This window comes from Poecile atricapillus, chromosome Z (genome assembly GCF_030490865.1).
Source record: "Poecile atricapillus isolate bPoeAtr1 chromosome Z, bPoeAtr1.hap1, whole genome shotgun sequence".
In the NCBI taxonomy this organism is placed as follows: Eukaryota; Metazoa; Chordata; class Aves; order Passeriformes; family Paridae; genus Poecile; species Poecile atricapillus.
In genome coordinates this window covers 106,528,752-106,554,251 of record NC_081289.1, presented here as the reverse complement: position 1 = coordinate 106,554,251, position 25,500 = coordinate 106,528,752, and the positions used below count along the sequence as shown (strand labels likewise).

At 38.5% G+C, this 25,500-nt stretch overlaps 1 protein-coding gene across 5 annotated transcripts; it reads right to left on the bottom strand.

Moving 5' to 3' along the window:
* Nucleotides 1-447: 447 nt before the first annotated feature.
* On the bottom strand, nucleotides 448-25,484 carry SLC35D2 (solute carrier family 35 member D2). 5 transcript variants are annotated; one of them, XM_058827072.1, is made up of 12 exons: nucleotides 24,753-25,037; nucleotides 21,964-21,997; nucleotides 18,770-18,856; nucleotides 15,867-15,934; nucleotides 13,422-13,493; nucleotides 11,399-11,467; nucleotides 10,252-10,354; nucleotides 8,321-8,413; nucleotides 5,847-5,914; nucleotides 5,024-5,102; nucleotides 3,177-3,259; nucleotides 448-2,576 (listed from the first exon to the last, which is right to left on the bottom strand). In XM_058827072.1, exons 1-12 carry the CDS (start codon nucleotides 24,893-24,895, stop codon nucleotides 2,474-2,476), a joined length of 1,002 nt encoding a protein of 333 aa, XP_058683055.1. In that variant the 5' UTR covers nucleotides 24,896-25,037; the 3' UTR covers nucleotides 448-2,473. The 5 variants fall into 5 exon arrangements, with proteins under 5 accessions (XP_058683055.1, XP_058683052.1, XP_058683053.1 ...); XM_058827069.1 differs by lacking the exon at nucleotides 21,964-21,997 and having other exon boundaries at nucleotides 24,753-25,484; XM_058827070.1 differs by lacking the exons at nucleotides 13,422-13,493; nucleotides 21,964-21,997 and having other exon boundaries at nucleotides 24,753-25,484.
* Between the last annotated feature and the right edge of the window lie 16 nt (nucleotides 25,485-25,500).

Here is a 25,500-nt window from a genome sequence, read left to right as displayed (position 1 = left end):
CAGCAAATTTACTGGAATCAACAGTATCTCAGATACAGAGGAAAATACTAAGTGACTGAAGTTGAGTTTCTTTGTGAAAGTATGCAAGCACTTGCAAGTACTTCTAGATAGTACCCATTTCTTGTTATTCCTAGATTTATTTTTTAAATTATTCTGCCTAACATTGTCATGCTTATCAGGTCTGTATTTCAGATGAGAAATCTAAGTCTGAAGCACTTCAAGAACATTCTATGAACAAGAAATAAAATACCTTCACTATGGTACAGAATCTAATTCAGGATGAACTAAAGAAACTGCTTTAAGTACATTATAGCAGTTAATCATATAAAAAGCAAATATTTGTGTTGTTCATGGGCTTGGGACTATTATATGTGTCCATCCACAAAAAAAAAACAACCAAACAAAACACCTATTAAAATTGTAATCTTTTTATTTATAAAAGGTACAGAAAAATATTAATGAATTATATGCATATGTTAGGCGTTCCTTTGTGGGAACTACATCTTACTTAGCAGGTGCCTCTGTGTGTTCATCAGTATTGCAATCAAATGGCACTCATACTAATTTCAAAATTAATGAAAACCTTCCAATACCTTGTCTCATGTCAAAGAGTTAAGGTTCAGTAATTGGAATTGTGGAGGTAGAGATGATCTAAAGAAAGAGGAGCATTATAAAAGAATACACTCAAAAATATTGAAGGTTTTTAAGCATAAAGGAAATCTTTAAAAACAGAAGATCACTGAAAAATATTTGCAGCAACGCTTTCCCTTCAAAGGCCTTCAGCAGATAGAAATGAAGATCATATTCTTAGCCAATTGTAAGAAAATGGATAGCTCAGATTTATTTTCTCACTTTGACTGTGCCTTTAAATGACACTTCTAGTATCAGCAGTCACTGCTCCTCTTGCCATTCAAATCCATGTGGGGAGTGACTCCCTGAAGGTTCTGGTATTAGTTACCCACGTGTTTTGCAGATCTAATTCAGACTGGTCATTGATGTGCTACACACAGAGTAGTGCTTTTCAGATTTTCTTAGTTGTATTTTAATTTAAGTGGGGATCAAATATGTCATTAGATCACCCTGGTTCCGTGTCAAAGTCTTCCAAAATCTTCCAATTTGATTATTTTCAAAAATCTTGGTTCATGCTTGCAGGGAATTGAGAACTTCTACAAGATTAATTTCTCTGCTGTCTTCCAACACTTCAATGCTCCTATCATGTTTTCAAAGGTTAACACTTTATCCTCAGATACAGGTAAATATTACCAAGTATTTCCAAAGAAGGAAATACAGATATAGGTGTTATTGAAATATAGATATGGGTGCTATTGTCCCAGATGATAACTCAGACCATCAGTCTGGGCCCCTTAACCCCTGTACCAGCTGAGCCTACTGTAGTAATCCCCAGGCTCATTATGATTCCTTGCATAGAATCAAAAGCATAAACTAGTATTAGATAAGCTTTTACTGTATATACGAGACACAACAGGACACTAGCCATTTCTCCTTATTGAAAAACAAGTCAGTCTTTCACATATCTGTTTCCCTTCCCTACTATGTTTGTTCATAGTAGTACATAGTAACACATAGACATAAACTAGCAGCTTCACATGCTAGCTTCACACAGCTTCACAACCACTTCTCTGCAGCAAGGTGGTTACAGACAAAATGTGAGAGGAGGGGACCGTGTATAAAAAGAAAAATGTACCTTAACAAAAACAGATTTGTTGGTACTGGCTCACAGACACGCGTTCAAAAAAATATTTAAATAGTAAAAAATCCCCCATCATTTCCCTACTCTGCTTCACTTGCTGCAAAGTTATGAGGGCTCATTTTTAATAACAGTGATGACTGCTGCATAACACCATGGTGTGATTGAGGATGAGAGAAACACAGAGAGAGAATGCCTACACAATTTACACACATGGACATTACCTGAATTTTTTAGTTGACACACAGGGAACAATCTGCAGGCGAATACCCTCTTTGCCCTGTATGTTCTATATCACTTACTCAAGAGCAAATACAAATCAACATGAACCACTAGGGTCTTTCACCTCCTCACTGATATTAAAGATTGCATATGGCATAAGGCAATGGTGAATTAAGCCTCATGATCTTTACAGGGGGTTTTGCTTCAAGAAACTACTGGCAGTCACTGAAACAGAGCTCAAATATCTTATTGAAATAGCACCCAAGTACAGGAAGAAATTTACGATTTGAAATTTTCTCATAAAATTCCCTCCTATCAAATGACTTGCAGAATTAAAAAAAGGCCAAAATCCAACTAGTTTACATGTAAAAAACATGGTGTGCAAGAATATGTCTGAGCCAGTGAATTGTGTGCGTGTCTGTGACAAGTGAGGTAGATTTTTTTTTTTGATATTCCAAATATGTTCCAGCATATACTTATTTAAGGTCTTGGCAATGTTAAAAAAACTTGCATCTTCAGTCTCTATCAAGGCAGGCGTTTCGTCTAACTCTTTGACACTGGAAGTGTATTCTCTTCATCCCCAGGTTGTGCAGGCTTGCTGTCTCCTCTTAATGTTAAAAATGAGTATCTCAGTCCTCCTGCCATACTAAAGAAAAGAGAATGAACAGTGGTGTCAAAGATATCTGATGTTACAGATGTCATTTCATAGGTACATACCTTTCCTTCTGAAAGGCTAAAGAGCACCAGCTATCATAAACTAGGAGTGCCTCAGAGCTATGTAATCCATCCGAGAAAGCAGTCCCGGGCAGATTCATACACACAAACATTCATACACACAAATGCATCTAAGCATAGAAAGTAACAACTCACAATTTAGAACTTATATTAAGTAGGCACAATTCATTCAGTCAGTGTTCTCACTTCTCACACCACACCTGGCTTTTACTTGGAAGCCTTGCAGCTCAGAACTGCTGCTCATAACAAAAGAAAAAAAGAAGCAATTCAATTCCACACAGCAAAACTGCAGACATATTTCCACAATTAGGCCTTACCAGAGTAATATTTAATATCTAAAAACAGACATAAACTAACTGTAATGAACTTTACATCTGGAAGCAGTGCTTCTTCAGGCCAGTAGTTTCAAAGCTGTATCACTCTAATTAATCCAATCAAACGAAACATAAAACTAGAGCTCACTGAGAAGTTTTCAGCTTTAATAAATAAAGGCTATTCAAGTTTCACTTACCAAATATTTAGCCCTACAAAGTTTAACATGGAGAATATGTAATCTCCACCAATCAACATTCCAATGTAAGCAATGGATATATTCTGAAAGGAAACAAAAGTCATGCATTTATTTACGTCAGATTTCGTCTCCATGAATACAAGCAATATCAGCTATTTCACTTTTCTAAGGAAATAGCTATACTGTTTCAGTGGTCAGAGTTGCTGACCACTCTAAAATCAGCCTTTAAATTCACTTCATGGGATGTCAGCCTTATGTATAATGTAGCAATGAAAAAACCAATAAAATCAGTATGTTTTCTAAATGTATACAATGCATAGTGCCCTTCTAGGGGGAAAAAATATTAGGCAAAATGGAGCTAAGGCCACCTTTTGAAATGTATTTCTTTATCATCTTTGGAATTCAAATCCCATTTCTTAAAAGTGGGTTTTGGTTCTCCAACATAAAAAGGATGCCTTAAAGTTCTTCATTATCACCTTAAGAGGGTTATCTGCTTACTTTTCCAACTAAATGTGCACTGAAATCACTTGGTACAGGTTCAAGACAGGCACAGTTTAAAGTTAAAGATTCTACGTCTCACCCACCCACATCAAGTTTTGGAAAAATAGTCCCCTAAAGACAGAAGGAAAGATGTAGAAGTGTGTGATCATTTTACTGACACTTGGTTATTTTCAATTGCTTTAGCAGCTAGTCTAGACAATGACATCTATCTCTCCCAGTCTCTATTGGAGACTGCTGTATCATAACCTGCTTCTCAACTTTAAAGCTGCTCAATGTGTGTCAAAGATTATTATAGCTTAGAAAATATAGACTTTCCCCAACTTAATGGTTTGATGCAGACATAAAATTTAAAAGGACAGTTTCAGGGCCACAGAATGAAAACTACTAGATTAACCTTGCAGCTTTCAAAAAAGAAAAAATGTAGAAAAAGAAGCACCACCCTACTTTTTCAGATTTTGTTATGGTGAATGTAGTTTTCCTTAGTCATGGAAGGGAGCACTTTTAGCACTGTTATTCCTGTGCCTAACCTAGTTTGAATTCTGAAAATGTTTTTCCCCAGCTGCATAAGTTTTACCTTTACTAAAGCTCTTTCAGATTTACAGTACTGTGCTTCTCTCCAAACTGGCCTTCAAAAAAACATGGGTAGTCATGGATGTTCCTAGACATTCTGACCTCATCAATACAAAGCAAGATGCACCGTTTTAAATTAAAGTGGGCTAAAGAAAGCAGACTGTAAGGACACCAGGCTCAGTTTTTGAGACATGCATGTTTTGGTGTTGATCAGATTGACCAGAATTTATACAAACCAAAATTAAATAGTCCGTTCGGCTAGAACACAAGTTCTCGACAGAGGCTGACACACTTAACCATAAAGCACACTCTGTACTTCAGCTTAGTCATTATTCTGTATCTATGAAAGCCCTATGTATCAGCTGCAAAGGAAATTTGTTTAGCCCAAAGTAAAAGCAGATTAGTCCTGATCAGCTCACCTGGATTTGCAGCAGGGCATCTTGACTAACACACAATAACTTAATAAACTACAGATGCAGGGAATAGTGCCTGATGAAATGTGTCTAAATATACATGTTTTAATTAAAATTGTTCCAGTTTCTCTTGTAGGAGAAATAAAAATAGATCAATACTAACAATGCTTTCTGGAGCATACCTGACTTTCAATGCAAGAGAAAGGGTCACTTTGTAGTGTGCTTGTTTGGCACAAGTAGTGTCTCAATATTAGCCCTCATTTTGAGTTTCCATCTCAAAGTAGAATCAAGATCACTGCTGAGCCAATGCTCTTTCCTGTCTATTTGAGCATTTTTATTTCCCTTTTCTGGTCCATAACTAACCTTTATGGCACCGACTACCGTTGTTGTGAGTGCAGAATTGTAATGACTGCACAGGACAGTAGAATACATCAAGAGAAACCTAAAAAAAAGGAAAAAAAAATATGAGTTCCTCCCAAGGAGCTAAAAAGTTTAGCAGTACTTCAAGATGTTCAGCATATTCTGGATGAATATTTTTCTGGGATCTATAATCCCACCTGTTTCAAACCCTTATAAAAGAATTTCTTTGAATCTCTATTTTAAGTTAATGATGTGCACATACATAATATTCAAAATATATGTTAAAATATGCTACTTGAGCTCAGCAGAGACATCCCTTTTCTCTGCGCTGTTTATATGTCAGTATTTGAAGTTAGTTTAACCCCTTGATTATGATGTGTAAGAAAAGAACAGAATGCAACTTATTCTTCCTTTGAGTCTGCAGGAGGAACAAGGCATTGTTTCATTACTTTTAAGTCTCCCACACTTCTCCAGCTGCTTTAAAGAACAAATACACTGAAAGAGTTCCTATACTCAAGGACTTACATGCCATTAACTGCAAAAAAGTTAGATGATTGGAAGAGACAGACAGAAGAGACAGTACAGAAAATATAAAGCTAAATACCATGTTGTTCAGCACTGTACTGTGACGTCAAAAATCCAGATAGCACTGAACAGTTATTTACACCATTAGAAATAACTAAATGTCAAGGCATAACCCTGAGGGGAAAAAAACATTTTCTTTTCTTTGAACTTTAACGTAACTTATTAGTGAGTCTTACATTTGAGATTTGCAATTTAAAACACTGTCATGAAAACAACCTGCTTGATTCCCCTGTGTCCTTACCCCAACAAGCAGGAAAGAATAAATTGAAAGACAAATAAAAAATTTGTCCAGTGCTGGAAATGTGTTGCCTATTAAAAAAAAGAGAGAGAGAGAATTATGTGCTATATAATCAACTGTAAACACATGTACTTATTATGAATATATATGAATATAAATGTACATAATATGAATATATGTAAATTCACAAAATATGTTTAATTCATACCAAAACTTTGAACCATTTATATTATTTCTGGAAACAGTTTAATGCATCTAACTTGAGAAACAGCAGGATGACAACACCCATGATACCTAGACACATACTTGTAATATGTAGCGCAGTGCAGATACACAAGTGCACACTTGTAAGCAATGAATATAAACTCAATACAGAATACTGTTTTGGTATTTACTGACAGATACTAACACTGTGAAAAATAATAAATAATTATGTGAATAACATAATAAACAGTGTTGATGTGGGACAGACAGAAACAGCAACATAAATATTTCCTCTAAATCTCTTCCACACCACAGATTTATTCATGAGCAGTTTACAAGGCCCAAGCCTGAGCTTTTGAGCATTACTAAGGTCTCTCAACAATGAAGGTCAATGAAAAGGCTCAATCACTTTTAAGTATCCTCCCTAGTGAAGTGCAGCAAACAAACACACAGTGCCACACCGTCACTAAGAAATATGTCACAGATTTGTACTTTCCCATCTCTAGTAACTCCTGTATATGCCTCATTTTAATCTGGTTACTATACACTTGCTGCATAAGCACCAAATTCAGCTAAGGCTGAACACTGCAAATTCACATTTTGAGAAACAGAATAAAGGCTGTTAGTCCATGCTGAGCTGCAGCCAGCTGAGCCTCTGCCATGTGAGGTAATAGGTAAAAAGGATCTTGAGCAGGTCTGCCCTGCTAGAATTTTGCTGTTGTGCCACAACAAGCTGCAGAGTATACCAGAGAGCCATTCTGGGGCTTCCTTCCTCTTATATTGCATCATGCTTTCCTGCCCTCACAGTTAACCCAGCTGGGGAAGGAGAAGAGAGTAACTCAGACATTCACTCACAAACTGCAATCTCTGCAAGATTACAAAACTATCTAGGGGAGTAGAAGCATTTCCCTATCATACAGAAATGGTACTGATGTTTAGACATTACAGCAAAAGATGCATGCTGTGATGGGTCAAGGCAAGAAGCTCTGCCAGGATAAAAACTGGCCTGAAAATCTGCTAAGAACAAGGGTAATCTACAATCATTTGCTGATTTGTCACTGGTATTTTTCCATTTTCTCTCTTTTCTCTGTGATTTGGTTTCTGTGTGTCACACTGACTCTAGTTATCTGCATAATTTAATAATAATAATTTAATAGGACTTCTATTATTAAGACTTCTATTATCACATTAAACCAATGCGATGCACAGCAAGCACAATATATTTCTCTAATAGATATTTACTCTCTTCTGGTAATTGAGCATTAAGTAGTTTGCAGCAAATCAGCTAGTGGGCACACCTTATTTTCCCCTGTGGTAAACCTAGCAACAAGGTAAACTTCTCTGACCAAGTCTCCCAAAATGTCTCCAACCCTGTGTGCTGGAAAAGCAGTTGAAATCTTACAGCTATACAAACTTGGGCCCCTTTTCCAAGATAGGCAGTAGCAGCATTTTCCTAAACTAGCACAAGGTTGTGCTGGACTGATGACATTAAGAAATTTCACATTCACAGAAGACCTAATTCCAGCACTTTCAGGGAATCATAATTTTTCTGCTTAAAGCAGAATTCTAAGAGCACAATGACAAAATCATGTGAGTTCAGGGCACAACAACATAAAACAAAGAACACTATAATGATTGATTACACCCTCCAAAGAATTTTCCATGGCAAATGTAAAACATTTCTAGAAAGGAATATGAATGACTAGACTCATTTCACCATTATGAAAAAAGGCAAGTCAGCAAGTCTGTGAGGCAGCCAGGAGAACCTTTGGCTCTGATACTTTATGTATCAGGACATACTGCCTACAGATACTGTATTAGGATTAGGATTACCTGGGGAGAGTCTTGCTCTCATTCTACAGGAATGCAAAATGTAGGTTACCAAACTAGACTCAGACTAAACAGAAATCTGCCCTGGACATGAATGAGAGAAAGACTGGAAATTGTCTGTATAGTTGTAATCTTGTTTTAGACCATGTGGTAAATTACAGTGCAGCTGGATTCTCAACCATTTGTTCTAGGTGGGAACATATGTTAGTTCAAAGACAAAGAGCCAAATAAGGACTACCACACAAACTCAGCTTCTCCTTAAGTGCACAATCACAAGTTCTAACCTGTGAAGGACAAGTCCAACTCACAATTTTCAAACACTAATCATTAACATAGAGGCAGGATTACCTCTTCAGAAACAAACAAAAAGCCCCTCCCACTCCCTAAATGAAATATGAACAAAATAACATTATCAGTCTGAGATATACATTATTGCTACTTACCTGCTGAAAGTCTCCAGTAGAAAAGCTAATAATAACCGTTGGAATCACCATGAAACAAGCATTATAAAACAGGACACCGTATTTTCCCAACTCCTGTGAAAAATTAGCATGATGTTTGGCATTAAAAACCATTTCTGAGCAAAATACTACATAGTACTCTGGTAATTCTTCTGACATTATTGTCAGTGAGTAAACAGAATTGAATACATCTCAATTTAAAATACAAACTTGCAATCCTGGGATTCAGTGTTTCATACTAAGCTGAGTTTCTCCTTCAGTCTGTGCATTCAGCAGAGTATTACTGCTATGTTATACTTTGGACACTTTCTATACAACACCAGGAACTTTCAAAAGCACAGGTTCAAAAGTGCTTTCTGTTGACTTCACAGAAATCTCTGCCTGGCCAGGGAATTACCCAGTCCTTCTACTGCAAATCAACCACGAAAACATGTAACAGGAAAATGAATGAAGTTTGACTCATAGATACAGCCTTGTAATCACTGATAATTGATGTAACTTTATGCACCTTGAGGGTTGCCATATAACCTGTGGGTTAACTGACACAAAGGCAGAAGATTAGCGGAATGAAAAAGTAGCCTTCCCTTCCTCCAGATTCAGCCATGGTGCTTAGAAAATCTCTCCAGCCTATCATTTCTCCTGTATTTTGCAGAAAATTGTGAGGCTGTTAAGTGCAGCTCATAAATAAAAATGTCTGGAATCAACTAAGATGTCTAAGATTATTAAAAGACATATATTTCTGGTGTACAGAGTGAGGCACAGAAGCAAGAAACCAAACCTCTATCCAAGACTGCTCCTTGCTATGGCATTGTATGTTTGATGGCACTGCATTTGAAGAGCAGCCCAACATTTACATAAGTAATATGTATCAAGATATCACCTAATTCCTTGTTATACCTGCCTTTGCTGCAGATATGCTTTTAGATACTCAAAAAATACTATAGTTACTGTGATTATGACTCAGGCTGGACAGTTCTCTGTTTGTTTTACATAAACCTCACATAAAGTGTGTTTCTGGTCAAAAAGTCATCATCCCTACATAAATATATATCAAATTTGGATTTAGCAGTCTAAACTCTTTGCTTCTGGTTTTTCGGTGGGTTTTTTTTGTTTGTTTGTTTTTTTGTTTGTTTGTGTTTGGTGTTGTTTGTTTTTTTTTTAACTACAAACTCTGCTTAAAAGACTTGGGAGAAAAGAAAATACATTGTTTGCTTACCAAAGCCTGGCCAGAGATACAAATAACAATTATTTCCAGGCTGTTCTATATTAAGAATGCATATATCAACTGAAACATGAAAGTAAATGAAGTTATTTATGAGTTCATAATGGTAAGTACATAAAAGTCATATAATAAGTAGCTGTCCTGGGGTGACTAATGTCCTGAGTGACTTTATGATGCTGAATTGTATCCCTATTCATCTGTTTAGCCCAGAAATAAGTTTTGTGCCTTTAAAACTAGACCTGAGAGCAAAGTTGGGGATGATTGTCCCTGCTCTGGACTGAAACCCCAGAAAAAAACCTGGGAGCCTGGGAGCTCAATGCCTGTGGCCCACTAGGGCCTGGGATGTGGCACTTTCCAGTGCAGGAGGGACTGAAAAGAGACTGAGCAAGCTGAGCTACACTCCATGACAAGGACTTTCTGAATTTGCCATCTCCTCAGAATAATGAGAGGTTCCATTGTTAAATATTATTAATATTTTTTCATATTTGTGAGTATTTTGCTTGTTAAATAAACAGGGTTTTTTTCCACTTTTCTCAAAGGAAGTTTATCTCTCAAGTAGGTAGGTGGAAAGGCCACTTGAATTTGCTTTCTAGAGGGACCCTTTTGAAGGTTTCCTCCCTAAATTTGTCCTAAACCAGGACAATAGCCCACTGTCATAATGCTAACTTCTATCTAATCACCCCACTGTTACCTTTGGATCAATTTTCTGCTTGGTATAAACTCCATTTGCTGCTGTGAAGATATCATTTAGCAACACAAATATGTAGCCCTCCAGATTGAAGGACAGATCAGACCTGGGAAAGAAAGAAATATTATATTGTAAATAAGCAAAAAATATGCAATGCATTGCATTACCTTGCTTACCAAGATGAATATTGTGAATGAGGATATGCAAATCCTGTGAACTCCAGCCAGTCACAGGTTTGGTTTCAAGCCTTCTTTGTAAGTCAAAGTATTTTACACTTCTCCAGTCACAGGACCATCACAAATGAGGCATCAGAGAGTTCCTAATACTCAGTGTGAAAGTGGCAGGAAATGTTAAGTTTTGATTCAGAGAAAAATTCCACCCATCTCAACCCTGTCAACCAGTCCAATTATAACTGAATATACTTACCTATTTCTTTTACTACAAAAACTGGCTAGGAAATAAAATCCAACTGTTTTGACTAATTTGACATCATCCTTTCTGTTTTGACTAGTTACCTCATCAATACAAGTCAATTCATTTAATAGGACATGGCTGTAACTGGGTTGCATCACATGGAAATTATTTACCCTTGTTCATAGCAAAGCCAGGAAACAAACAAACAAGACATTACCTTTCCAGTTAAGTAAAGGAATGTTCAAACAGAAAACAGAGAACAACAGCATACAGACGCTTGGTGAATATTATCTCACAATGGAAATTATTTTTTTAAAAGTGAGATTTTTATTATTTAAAAAAATATACAATGCCTGACTCCAGATATAACAACAAAAATATTGGTCTTTCTATCCAGAACATGAATATATTTTTCCAAGATTACTAAAATACACTGATACCATGAAATAAAAATAACATTCCTCACATAGTTTTAACTTGCTTCACTTATGATCCTGAAAACATGCAAAATCTAAAGGTGAAAAAGACACACCCAAGGACTGTCAGCAGGAATTAAATTTTTTCCTTTGCATAACTGCACCTCCCAGTGATTTTCTAGACTAGAGAGATTTTCCAAATCAACTCTACCCAGAGTAACTGATATCAGTGTAGGTTTACTTGGCACTAAACAAGGAAAAAGTCCTCCTGGTGTCCCTCCCCTTATAATATAGCTCTATATGAGAAATTAAAACCTTACCCAGCGGCTATGAAAGCCCCAAGAATGATGGCAAATACGCTGACTATAATATTCAGTGGGTATCGTTTCCTGTAGGCAAAAATTGAAACAGTTCACATTTTCATTATTTGAAGTGGAGATTAAATGGCTGTCTGCCTGAAAAGTTTAAAAGCAATTAATAATCACAGAACATTTAACAGGAGGGCAAAGTCTTGACAACCTTACAGAAACAATGTGATTGCCCATGTGCCATGCTGTCAGACCTTGGCCCTGAGAACAGAGATTGAAAAAAGCACTCTCTTACTAGACTATTAAAAAAGTAAAGATAAAAAGGTTCAAAGTAACAGCACTGAACCAAACAAATTTAATGTGTATCGATATTCATAATAGACATATTTTAGTGTCTCCAAGTAGTCCAATAAAAGATCACTGTACATTTCTCATGCAGTTTTCCATATCACCTTTGTTGAGGAAGATGTTATACAGCACATTGTCTGGATTATTTTCAAATAGATCCTTATTTTGAACTCAAACAGAAACTTTGTACTTGAAAGGGAAAACATGGAGTTTATGACATTCTTCACTACCACATCAGTGCTGCCCCAGAGTAGTAAAAAGCATACTGTAAACCTGTAGAAAGGTTTTTATATCTACACTATTTTATTTGGATATCTTAAGTACTCTTTTTTACACCTTACTTCAGTATGCCTTACAGATATTCCCCTAGTTCTTATTGTGACAAGATACATGGAGAGAGATCCATCAAAACAAAATGTACAATGCTCTTGAAGGAATGCTCTTGGAGAAATCCTATGTGTAAAGGAGCACATCTGCAGACCACTGTCCCAGCAAGAAAATACTGACCAGACTTTAGATAAATTAGGCTTTGATCGTAATAATGCTCATGAGTAACAACCAAAGCTTTATTGTTTCAAAGATCCTGACATAAGCCTGCACAGACTCTCCAGAGTACTTTCAGCCATTAGGAAACACACTGCATCAGTCTGCACCAATACAGCATTCTCCTCCTAAATTTCACTTTGGTTAGGATGTTGCTTGCACTCATAGGTCACATTGCTGTTCTCCAGCTAAGGATTTATGATAATCTCACTGACTCACTTTTTTTTTTTTCACTTGCTTGTGGGAGTCTTTAGGCCAACAGAAGATAGCAAGTTTTGCTTTCTCTGGGAGAAATTAAAACTACAAAAGAATTCCAGAGCATCTCCAAATATGAATCACATTGATCAATTAACTGCTGCTTTAGCCAAAAGGAGATGTCAGTTAGCCTGGGGGCTTTTTGCTTTCTGCTTTTTTAGCTTTCCCCAACCATCATGTTGCCTGGGTTCAGCTTCAGCAAGCTGGTTTTCTCCTTGTGAATTTATCTTGTGAGTCCAGAACCAGCCATGAGGACAGAACTGTGAAGTTCTAGACAAAGTGTGATATATTTATACTCCTATTCCTCCAACTCAGTACTACTGAAATTAGAGATCCTGAGCAGCTAGCATATCCTTAATTTCTTATGAAAAATAACATAGGTGTCTGAAAGTAAGGAATTCTCTCACCTAACAGCTGGTAGATACCATTTTGCTTCATTAACCTGGTATGTTTTCAGACTTGACACAGACAGTTACGCTACAAAAGCAGACTGCCATGTTATCAGCATTCTTTGGAGACATCAGGATCTGTCTGTTTGAAGCAGTTCACAGTTTACGAGCCTCCAAGACAAAACACAAACATAACTACTGAAAGTGTCTGAGCTGTGTCTGCAGACCTGAAACCGGTGTAACAGTCTAGAGAATGAGATGTGAAAATTAAAACAAGTTGATTTTTTCATTCTCTTCACTAAAATGTAGGATGCCTTCAAAAAAGCTACATAAATCACTTTATTTGCTTGTCTCTATTTGTAAGTAAAAATCTCTCATTCAATATTCTGATGAGATAACACAAGTAATCAGCTTGATATGATCTAAAATAAAGGTATCTTAAATGAAAAATAAAAAAACAAAACAAAAATACAACCCCAAAAACAAACAAAAAGGATCACCCAAGTATGATGATTTCCAGCAGTAAAGTAAGTGGAATGGTAAACTTCCTGAGCACTGTAAACATCGGCAAACTGTCAAAAAAACAAAATAAAAATCCAAGCATAGTATCAGATTAACAGCATTCTTATATTCTAACTCTTACTTTACTAACCCAGGGGATGGAACAATTAGTCCAGAAATAAGAAACCAAAACAAATACCAAATAATTTAGTGCATATATAAAAATGTCAGTCTGGCATTAGATGCACATTAGACAACCAAGTCATTGAAAATAGCAAACTTTGCCAATTTGTAAATCAGTGCAACTGGCTATGTTCTAAAGGTCACTCTCCATTACTGAAATGGAATATACTAGGTATTCTCTACTTGACATAATCCTTATGAAATAATTTTTCTGCAAAATTCATAGGCAGGGTTAAAGAAAAATTATTTCTATTGTAAACTTAAGAGAAACAATAAACCTGTCTCTGAAAACATGTAACAGTATCAAAATACAAAGAAAACATGCTTAGTAAACAAGTTGTAGCTTTGAAAAAAGTAAAATAAATCCATGACCAAAAAATTAGAGGAAATACAAGAAACATGAAAGGTGGGACCAGCTGCAATTACCAAACAAAATGCTACTTTTAGCAGCATATTGTTCATTTTCATGAAGAAATGCAGTTGGAAACCATTCTGAGTGTGAAAACATTTGCATCTGACACTTTGCAAACGTGACAGCATGGCCATATGGATCAATTAATCCCCTGCTTAAGGTAATTGTTAACAATTGCATTAATAAATGATACAATTCCTAACAAAATGTTTGATAACTTTACAAAAGATATTTTGAATTTATGCATAGGATCATCTGCACCTTCCAGACAACCCAAACAAGGTGGAGAATTCAGTGATGGAAACAAGTGTCATATATTGTAACAAAATGCAATGGAACAAAATCTTAATGGTAGAAACACTGCAGGCATTTTAAAGTTTCCGTTATAAAAATTAGAGACAACTAATAAATATAAAAGAGATATACCAGCCACAGGAGAGGGAGAAGGTGCATTTATATACCCTAAAAACCACTTAAATTTACAGTCAGAGAAAAGAGAAAGAAAAAGCCAACTTTTACGATTTTGAACTACTTTCATATTCACAATGGCTGAAGTGCTACTAGGCACAGTACTGCGTAAGTTTTTATGTCTGTTTCAGTGGAACAGCTTGTGAACACATCTAACAAAGGGTTGCAGAATCAGGCATCTAGTTCATGGCTAGAGAACATTAATTCTATAAATGAAAAAAATGTAAACAAATAAAAAGTAATACATTAGGGGACCTCATCACTCTCTACAACTCCCTGAAAGGAGGGTGCAGTGAGGTGAGATCTCTTCTACTATACCTGCAGTGAGAGCACCAGAAAAAATGGCCTTCAGCTGAGACAGGGGATATTCAGACTAGATACTAGAAAATAATTGTTACTGTTAGGGTGATCAGGCATTAAAGTGGGTTGTCCAGGGAGGTGATGAGGTCACCATCCCTGGGGGTGTTTGGATCCAGCAATGGGTGACAAGGTTACTGCTCCAGGGTTACAATGGTAGTGCTGGGTTGACATTTGGACTGGATGATCTTAAAGTTCTTTTCCAGCCCTGATGATTCTATGATTCTATTTTCTTTCCTAGCATCTTTCTCATAGTTATAAAACGTGCATAAACCTGCAAAATTCTGTTTTGGTTTAGCTTAGTAGCAGACCCTCAGGAGCCTGCAGTGATATAAAAATACACCACAATGGTAGTGTTGTATCCTCCAGTCCTGGTGCAGCCATCATGCTTCTGTGCTCATCTTCCACAGAAAATACAGGTACTCATTCTATTACAGCACATGTCTACATCACTTAAATCCTTTTTACTCTAGCATGGAAACAACTCTCATGGGTCTAAACTTACAGGCACATAGGAGTCAAGACACCCTTCAACAGGGCTCCCTGACAACCTGCTTTTGGCACTTAGCAAGGCTAGGCCAGCACCATTACCCCACTATACAGCAGTTTTTTCATCTCTTGGTGATTCCTAAGTATCTGCCATGACATCATGGTACAAACATTTCCTTATGCTTCTTCCTTCAGAGACATCTTACCTAACTCTCTGGTTAATACACCCAGGAAAAGCTGGATGCTTGGGTGTGAGGCGAAGGTGTAAGTACTTCAATGGCCACATAGGAGTATTGTGATTTTATGTCAGTAGAGGTCTGGCTAAGCTCCCCTTAAAGGCAGCAGACAACTTATAAACTGATCAAATGTTTGGGTAAAAATTTCGTAACAGTACCAGGGGTTTAGACAGACAGGCAGACAGATATCACATGGATTTAAGACTCTGGACAATGTTCTTCTGTAGTGTTTCTTTTTTACCCCACAAGAGAAAAGGGTAAAATCCAAACAGTCTACTTATAACTTCTACTTACTGTACCTGAGTTTGCTGGTACTTGATAATCCACTTAAGTGGTTTCCAACATAAATCAGAGGCAGAGGAAACAACTGTGATAAAATTAAAAGCACAACTCAGATTATTTTGTTTAGAAGTACTGTTGAGAAACTTTACTTGATAGAATTTGATACCTATCATATCAGATGTACTTTTACCAAGAAAGAGGTTTTTTTTTTTTAACAGGAAGAAAATGTAACTATGCTGCAAACTCATCTGCAGCTCCATTTCTGTGACTGGTCAGGACCACAGCTTCACTGACATCATTAAAAGAGTTGCAATCTACCACTAATGAGACTTAGAATCCATTTAGAGTAAATGTTAATCACTTTTATTCTAGTTACTATAATCCTCAGATTAATACCCATTTTAATATTTAATTTAGATATAAAAGTAATATTAACAACAGTAGCTAAATAAGCAAGTGAAGAGGTGAAATAAAAAAGTTAATAAACTATAAATATGTCGTGCTTCTCTATGTACTCCAGACGTATTAGTATAGTTGGAAGTTGCAACATTTTAGATCTACCCAGAAAATTAAGCCATGTGAGATAGTAGAAAGGAAAGGTAAATAATTATGAGTAAATTTTCTTCTAGCAAAGAAACTGACTTGCACAGAAACATATGATCCATAACCCAATACAGAGAAACAATAAAGGAACTTCAGAGCCTTAAGAAAATGTAGAAGAAGGTAGAAAATGAAGAAGACATGGATCCCTACAATAATCAGCTGCAATTCAAAGCCATTAATTCTCCTGTTACAGAAAAAAAATACAGTATCACAGAATGGGTAAGGTTGGAATTTGCAGAAGATTTAAACCAAACAAAGCAATCAATGAGGGCAAAGACAGTGTGTACATTTGGTCACATTCACTATCAGTCGAGAGGGGCTGAAATGGCAGAAAGACATAACAGATCTTCTATCCCAATGTGCAATAGTCACTCTTGTTTCTACACATGGACACTTTAGAGGACACTAAAGTCAAAGGCTATGCATTCTTAAAGTTTTGTCTGCTGGAAAAGCATACAGAATGGGGCATTTTATCTATGTTAAAAATTCTGTGTTTCTTTCACAGCAAGAGAGGAAAAAATGTGAAGTAAAAGTTAATTGATAGTCAATTGAAGTTAACTTTTAAGTGAAAGTCACAGTAAAAGTAAACAGGACTATAAAGAAAGCAGGAGTATGAGTAACAGTAAATATTCAGCATGTTGACATATGTTTGCAAAAATTTTGCAATGCACTCTCTCATCTGCAGATTTCTATTTAGAACATTTTGCTTCATTTAACTTATAGGCTGAAAGCAGAGCAGACATTATATTATCTTTCCTCTGAAATTCATTCAATTGTAAAGACAAAATTACAACATCCAGCACAGCAGCAGAGATCAGTGAATCATTTACTTTGAAAGGGTCAGGAACTTCAAAGCTTCATCACTAAAATAAGCATCTCACTACTTTAAAACTCTAGCTGAATGCTCTGAAGACATAAACCAGTTGAGAAGTGAAAAGTAATTATTATCTTAGTGTCAAAGCAAAAGTTGACAAAAGGATAAGGAGCTGGCCTAAGGGTTCCTAAAAAAGTTGAGAAAACAACAATGAGCAATCCAGCTGATTCACTCTGACTAGTCAAATCCAGCACTGCAAACAATATGCAGGTCATGTAAGCTAAAATGCTGACTGCTCCCAGCCTATCCAGCAAAGTCTCCCAAACAACAGGTTCTATTAGAATAAAGAAAACTCATGCTGTATTTTTTTAATGTCTTTGTACATGATTGAAGTGAAGAAACAGCAGAGAGGGAGCACAGCAGGACTTGGTGGGGATGGAAGGAAGAATCTTCTCAAGGTCTCAATAAGCTGTTTATACATGGAACTCAGAGCTACCTGCTGGGAAACCTTCTTTCTTATTCTGGAATAAAGAAGGATTGTCCATGGTATGAATGATACCACAGATTTTCCTCCGAGACTTGTACATGTAGAAATGTCAATGATTTCAACATGCATTAAGAATAAACGTATCTGTGAGACATTCACTGTAAACCTCATACTGATAGTAAGACAAGATTCTGCAGGTAAAGATGGGAGCCTGAAAAGCTATATTATCTGAGCCCTGCAGCAGGGCTAGGAGCATTCCCTGTGTCCTGGAGCAAACACAACCAATTCCCTGCAACCAGACATAAACGCATGGGCTAATGCATCAAAGAAACATTCCAGTAACATTGAATAGATGCAAAAATCTTTGAGGATCATTGGTGTAGTCATTTCACATCCTAGTTCCCAAACTGAGGTAAGAGGAGGTCCACTCACGTTTGTTCTGTCCTGCCTCTTTAGACCATACACATCTAAGGTCTGTGTCATACAGCTGGTCACCATCTACAGAATTTTTAGTGACTGTTATTTTAGCCCCTCCTATGGAACATAAATCTTATACTGGGAGTCAGCTGTTGTTACAGTTTCTCATCTATCACATTATTTTTCTATTACTTTATCACATGCTCCATTCATATTTCCAAGCAGCCTTTGTCTTCATGCTGTGTTAAAAAATCCTTCACAAACACATATCTCCCATTGACCCCACAGAGAGCTATATCCAGAAAAACCTTTCAGGAATATGAAGAAGTTCATCTAGCTGTATGAAGTCAAAGCACCCTTCCCATGTACTGCATAATGAAACGGCACCAGTTTTCTCCTCAAATAGGGTTTATCTCTATAGCCCAGACTAGAATATTGCAGAGAAATTAAAATTATCAAATCCATTTTTAAATGAAAGAATGATACAACTAATCCCATTTGGAAAAAAAATGCAAATGTTTTTCCTGTCTTCATAAGAAAGAATGCTACTATAAGAAATAACACTTTCCTTTTAATACCAGGATATATGTGATCCTTACCTTCACAGGTATGCTTTTGTCAAAATCAGGAAAGTGAACAATCTTATTCAGTTTTGACACATACAAGATAAGTATAGTGGCTGCCATCTAAACAAAAAGAAAAAATGAGAAGTCATGTATGAGCAAAATTGTAATGTATTAGTGAAAAAAACGCTTCCAAGACAAAATCTTTATACAGATTTGACAAATGCTAGGGTTTACGTATTTAACTAAAAGAACAGCACAGAATGCAATTAACAAATTGAAATAATTTCACTCTTATCAATTTTGTCAGCTATTTACTCAAAAGCAAAATATGCACATATACTCTACTATCCTGAAGAAAATTATTGGCATTCTGTGAAACAATGCATGCTGAGAAGGACCTGAGAAAATAAAATAGGATACAATCCCAGATAAACCATGAAATTTTTACTCAGAGAATTGTTTAGTCTGCAGAATCACTCCCAAAACTTTTTTTTTTTTTTGGTAAGGCAAGATTACGATAGGGCATTAATCAGTCTGTTGACAACATGAGGAAGAAATAATAAAGATGCAGACAGAATGAAGATGAATATCTGAGCAGTCATACATCATAACTGTATGATTGCTATGTTGTCCCCAGGGAGTCAAAACAAAGGGTCAAATTTTCCTAATAGAAAAATACAGTGATTGACTATCTAGAGGATGAGGTAGAGTCATGCTCTGCAGACTTAAGCATTATACCATATGTAGTGGTTTAGATTTGCTAATTTCGTTTCTCAGCCAATGCACTAAATAAATGTTGTGGTTGTAAAGCAGCAACTAAAAAAATTACTACAAAACTTACTTATTTCTTGCTGTGAGATGTGGATTAGAACAAGAGCAAAACAGGTTTAAAACTTAAAAGGAATAAAGAAAGTTTATTAACAAACTACACGAATAACAAAAACAGAATAAAACCTCTAGAAAACCTCTTTTTTCTTTCACTACTCAACTATTCTCTTGTTTACATGACAACATAGAGACAAAAAACTTTGGAACTTTGGTGTTTAAAACAGTCCCAATTCTTGCTAGAGTCTTTTCATCAGCTTTTGTAGAGAAACAGAAGTCTTCTTCTGCTAATTTATGGAGTTTTTTACAAGAAAACTATTTCTGTTACAGCTTTCTATTTCTCTGATGCCAGCTGCCCAGAAAAATCTGTCATCAATTCACTCCTCCCATTTCACATCACTCTGAGGTGTTTTATGGGTCAATGAGTCTAGGGATGTCATTTTTAAGGATGAGTTATTCAAAGGCAAAAGTTCTCTTTATTTGTTTCTGTGAGCTTCTCTGGAAACAGAAGATTTCTCTTTGCTTCAAGTGGCCCCAGATCTTCAACTATTACTTTTCCCCTTCTGTTCCAGCACTTCACTGTATCACAGCTACTCTACTGTTTGCTCAAAATCTACACTTTGAACACTCCATTCTTCTTAATATACTCTGCCATTAATTAAAGGAGTTTTTTCAGAACATTATTGTCAATCTCTATAGCTTTAACAGAAAAATATTTCAGTTTAATTTAAACATCTTCTTATTCTTTACTTTTTCTGAAGCTTAATTCTTTTCTTTACTGTTCCTGATAGTTTATAAAGTCTCTTTACATGTTGATTACTCTCTCTTTCACTCTCTCTCTCTGGAAAAAAAAAAAAAATTAATCTGCAAGTCTCATTTGGGTAATGAAAGGGTTAAAATCTTGTCCAGGTTTTGTAGATGGTTCTGTGATCTCTGCCGGAGCAGCAGCTGGAGCTGTCTGCGATGGAAGATTCTTCACAGCTGCTCTGGAGAGTGTGGTCACTGTCTCAGCCTGCCGCAGGTCAAGAGCTTTTTTTTCCTTTCTTTACTCGGCAGTCTCTGGTGAATTCAGTCACAGCAAAAACTGCAGCCGAGCCAGGGACCGGCCTGGCCCGGCCAGAGCCCGGGGCAAGCCCTGCAGGCCCCATTTCCCAGCCCGGAGCCGCTGGGCCCAGCCCAGCCCCCGCCCGGGTCGCATGGCTGGGCAGGGAGCGGGAAGCTAGCTAAAAGCTCTGTTACTTTTCACAGCCAGGAAATTAAGAGACAAAGAAATTCTCAGGCTTAGGTCTGAAGGTGGTGTTCACAGGTTGATCTTACTTTTCAGTGGTTAAAACTGCTGTCAGTTCTTAGAAATGGCCAGTTGTTGGCTAGGAGAAAAACTCTCATCAGCCTCCAGCAGTTTTAACTTCTTTAGGTGTTTCTTTTTGTTTTTTTAAATGCTAATTTATCACACCATATCTTATATACTTTATATAGAGTTCAGAAGAATCTTGGAAGGGCCACTCAACAAAAAAACAGAAATGTCATTAAGTCTTAGATTCCCCGAAGAAAAAAAGTTGCATCAAGACATGAATTATTGCCACATTTTCTAGCCTTTCACTGAAACATGATCTGTGGTTCCTTAAGCAGTCTGGATGGGTAAAACTCTCTCTATCACATCACGAAGTCTTTACAAGGTATTTTATTCTCTCTAGCACCTAACAGCAGAGATGTCAGACTTGCAGTATGCTGTTTTCAAGTCTTCCTCACTACCCCCTGCTGTGGAGCCTTGGCAGAAGGCAAATTCTCTATAAAAGTTATTTGCCTAAACAACACTTGCTTCAAGGCTCAGTCTTTATCAGTAATCCCTCTGCAGTGATACATTCCTCTTTATGGACCCAGTCCACAAGCATCTGAACTTTGGTTTTACTATGATGCCTCCTAACAACAAAAATAATAAAATACATTTCTGCTGCAACTTACCCAAAGGCAAATTATGTAAGAAAGAATCAAAACTGCTGGGAAATGGGGAGAAATTTAAGAGGACACACATGGTTTGGCTGCAAACAGGGCAATATCTCTGCATGTAGTTCACAAAGGCTCAAGGACCCTCACAGAATGCATGCACTTGCTAGAATAAAGCTGGACAGTTTAGAAGGCCAGATTCCTTAATTACAGAACTTCGCAAGGAGAAATAAATAGCATTCCTTTATATTACTCTCTCCAGGCAATAATTTTGACTCAAGCTCACAGCTGCCTGTTTTTGATGAAACAGATAACAGTTTTTTATAGTGTATCTTATCCAGAAGACAAGCAGTTCACTATAACTGTGATTTTTTTTCCCCTTAAAATCTACTTTTAATATCATTAGTTTAACTTACAAAATAATGAATACTTTTAGTATGTTTTACTTGTGAACATACCTGTCCAATTCCAAGAAATATTGGTGATGGGAAGCTGAAAAGCATGAACAGATATTTAGTACTGAGGAATGGAAAGAAATAACTAGGAAAAATAAAAATGTTAAAGTTTAATACCGAAGTCAACAATTAGACATGAGGATGACTAGCCTGTGTTTAAGAAGAGATCAGGACTACACTTATTGTAGTAGTAATATTTTATTTCTGCAGCCCACATAATACAGCCTATGCATAGTTGATCAATTCTCAACTGCTAGTTGTTTGGGGAATACTCGAAAGTGAAGTTATCACACTTAAGAGAACTCTTAATGCATCGTTTCTTGAGTAGTTCCAAATACATACTTTGAATCCTGAGACGGGATATCAACCTAAACCTCTTGCAATTGCTCTTAATGGGGAAGGTTATCTTTGCAGTCCAAACATACTAGCATACTAGCAAACATACTAGCAATATGTTTTTGTCAAAATCAAGTCCTTAAGTAAATATTGTAGAAACATCTATAGTCTACTAAACCAGCTACATTCTTACTATAGCCCTTTGGCTGGTTTTAGCTGAAAGCATGGATAGAACCATAGAATGGTATAGGTTGGAAGAGACCTTAGAGATCATCTAGTTCCAAACCCTCTGCCATGGGCAGGGATGCCATCCACTACTCCAGGTTGCTCAAAGCCCCATCCGGACTGCTATAGGGACGGGGAGTCCACAAACCTTCTGGACAACTTTCTCCAGTTCCTCACTACTCTCATACTAAAGAATTACTTCCTGATGTGAATCTAGACCTGCCCTCTTTCAGCTTAAGGCCATTTCCCTATCACTACATGGCCTTCTGAAAAGTCCTTCTTCAGCTGTTCCCTTTAGGTACTGGAAAGCCACAATAAGGTCTTTCTTATTGTGTCTTCTCCAGGCTGAACCACCCTGTCTCTCTCAGCCTGTCTTCACAGGAGAGGTGCTGCTGTCCTGTGATCATTGCCATTGTGACTAGTGGCCTCCTCTGGACTAGTTCCAATAGATCCATGTCTTCTTTGTGTTGGGGGGCCCAAGAACTAATGCATTGTTACAGGTGGGGTCTCACCGAAGCAGGGGCACAGAATCCCCTCCCTTGACCTGCTGGCCACACCTCTTCTGATGCAGCCCATTTGATCAGTTTCTGAGCTGCAAGCACACAGTGCTGGTTCATATTCAGCTTCTTTTCCATAAACACACCCAAGTCTTTCTCCCCAGGGCTAGTCTCGACCCATTCTCCATGCAGACTATATTTGTGCCTGGGATTGCCTCAGTCCAGGTGCAGGACCTTGTACTTGGCCTTGTTGAACGTCATGACGTTTGCAGAAACTGCAAACTTGGTGTGGTGGGAAATGTACATCTCAAATTAACACAACTGGGATGGGAAACAAAGCATTGACAAAAGAAACAAACACACTGAATCCCAGCAGGATGGCCATAAGAGCATTACAGTCCTAACACAGAGTTAGGAGCAACCGATAGCAAAAGAGATTCAGGGAAACAGAAGTATCAGGGACAGGAAAAACATAAGAAACGAAAGGACTTCCATTTATAATCGTGTGACACCCAAACCGCCTTTTGTTTAATATTTACAGCTACCCCTTATAAAGATGGTCAGTTTGCCCATCTGTACTACACAGATTTCTCCAGACATTTGTGATTTGCAGAGGCCTAGATATTTCCAGAATGCTATAAGGTCTTAATACAAAACTTAAACTTACTGATTAGGACATACTGTACTCACTTATCTCATACAGGTATACTATATGTATGCCAGGGACTTGCAGGGATCTGCACTCTGTAGGACAAAAACCACTATAAAACAAAATCTCAACTTGCACCATGCACAATTTATGAGACATATTAAGTACAGCTGCTATATGTTCAAATAGCACTGAATGTTAGAAAATGACAGCAAGTTTGGCTTTCTAACTTTCTTTTCATTTTGGTTTTTCTTTTTGTTATTTTGATGCAAGATGAGCTAAACCACAACAAAAACAAAGCAAAGATTTTAAGTAAAACATGTTAATGGTGAGAAAAAAGGCAGTCACAGGACAATCATAGAATCATAGAATATCCTGAGTCAGAAGGGACACATAAGGATGATCAAAGTCCAACGAGTACAAATCCAGATGGGAAAACTATGACCTGGAGGTGAATACTCAGGTTCTTCTATTTCCCACAGCGGCAAGACTAAGAGTAAAATGCAAAGTGTGAGACATCTGCAGTTAATGCTGTTACTTTGCACAATGGTAGAAGATGCTAATTATCACCATGATTCCATATGGGAATTAGAGCCATCAAGTCAAGGACGGAATCTTTCAGTGTTTTTATGATCAAGTCTTTTTACTAGGTTAACTTTTCATTTCTGGCTACCCCAGAAAAGAAAGATCCTGGAAAGAAAATAGTGTTCGGCAGGAACAACTGTTACTGCGTAGCGGATACGGTGTTTCCCTCACGGGTGTCTGAGGTGGGGCGATCCCCTGGGAACAGCGAAAAGACCCCGAAGAAAAGTCGGGCGTTGTCAGAACCGTGCCTGCCGTCGGGGGGTGCTGCAGAACTGGTACATATTGGGCACAAGCGATCTGAAACTGGAGAAGGCGGCCCGGCTCCCAGCACATTACCCACTAGCTGGGTGCCCAGCATCCGAGGTGCCCGTGGGTCATGCCAGGGGGAAGGGGAGCAGGAGCGGGAAGGCTCCTCCGCCGGGCAGGAGTCTGGCATGGCCGGGCAGCGGCTGTACCAGCACCCGCGGGTGGGGGGCCTCCCGCTCTGCCCCGGAGCTCACCTGTAGGCGCTGAGGAGCACCTTGTTGACCAACACGGTGAGGAAGGAACACGTCCCGTAGAAGAGCGCCGAGAGCACCCTGGGAAGTGCCGGGGACGCGGCGGCGGCGTCCGCTTCCTCCCCCGCGGCCTGCCCGGCGCTCATGGCGGCGAGGAGCGGCGGGGAGCAGGGCCGCACCGCGGGCGGCACCAGGGCGGCCGTGGGGCCACCGCTCCTCCTCCTCCTTCTCCCCGGCCCGTCCCCGGGCGGCGGCGCCGGCACCGGGTCCCGGGGCGGCGGCCCCGCGGGCGGGTCTGGAGCGGCGCCGCGCCTCGCCTCGCCTGTGGGGGGCGTTGCCGCCGCCAGGGCCGGGGCGCCCCTCCAGCGCGGCCTGCGGGGCTCGGCGGCGGGGCCGGCACCGCGCGGAGCGTCCGGCGGCCCGGGGCGCCGTGCCAGCTGCTCCCGAGCCGCAGCCCGGTCCCGCCAGCGTCCGGCACACCCCTGCCGTGCTGTTAACCCAGACCGGTGGCATAGCGGGGCCTCTGGGGCTCGCCCCCGGCAGGGAGAGGGGCGCGGCCCGCGGGAGCAGACGGCAGGGACAGGGCTGCAGCCTTAGGCTCTCAGCACCCCAGGAGCTCGGCCTGGGCTTCACACGGAGGGATGGACTCTCACAGGTTTCGCAAACTCTACGGAATTTGCCTCGTATAAATAAGTGGTTTAACTTGCATCAGATTTCAAGGGACAGGAAAAATAAACACCTTCAGCCTTCT